General features: G+C 61.3%; 1 protein-coding gene across 1 annotated transcript in view; it reads left to right on the plus strand.

Annotated features, from left to right (window-relative positions):
* Positions 1 to 353, plus strand: part of LOC104501729 (hepatocyte nuclear factor 6) — a gene marked incomplete at both ends in the record, with an annotated part of 784 nt that extends 431 nt beyond the window's left edge. Inside the window, one exon of the mRNA XM_010145585.1 lies at positions 1 to 353. This exon is cut by the window's left edge and continues 45 nt beyond it. Coding sequence (XP_010143887.1) covers positions 1 to 353 — 353 coding nt within the window.
* Positions 354 to 398: the final 45 nt, after the last annotated feature.

Below are 398 nucleotides of genomic sequence, written 5' to 3' on the forward strand. Positions count from 1 at the left end.
CCCCCATGCCCACTTGAATGCCCAGAGCCATGGGCAGATCCTGGGCTCTGCCAGGGAGCAAAACCCTTCTGTAACTGGTTCGCAGGTCAACAGTGGAAGTAATTCAGGGCAAATGGAAGAAATCAATACCAAAGAAGTAGCTCAGAGGATCACCACCGAGCTCAAGCGGTACAGCATCCCCCAGGCTATCTTCGCCCAGAGGGTGCTGTGCCGCTCTCAAGGGACCCTCTCAGACCTGCTGAGGAACCCCAAGCCCTGGAGCAAGCTCAAATCTGGCCGGGAGACCTTCCGCAGGATGTGGAAGTGGCTCCAGGAGCCGGAGTTTCAGCGGATGTCTGCTCTGCGGCTGGCAGGTGAGCCCGCTGCGGGGCGGTCGGGGCACGGCGGCGGCGGGGCTG

This window comes from Buceros rhinoceros, unplaced genomic scaffold, assembly GCF_000710305.1.
Source record: "Buceros rhinoceros silvestris isolate BGI_N320 unplaced genomic scaffold, ASM71030v1 scaffold42531, whole genome shotgun sequence".
Classification (NCBI taxonomy): domain Eukaryota; kingdom Metazoa; phylum Chordata; class Aves; order Bucerotiformes; family Bucerotidae; genus Buceros; species Buceros rhinoceros.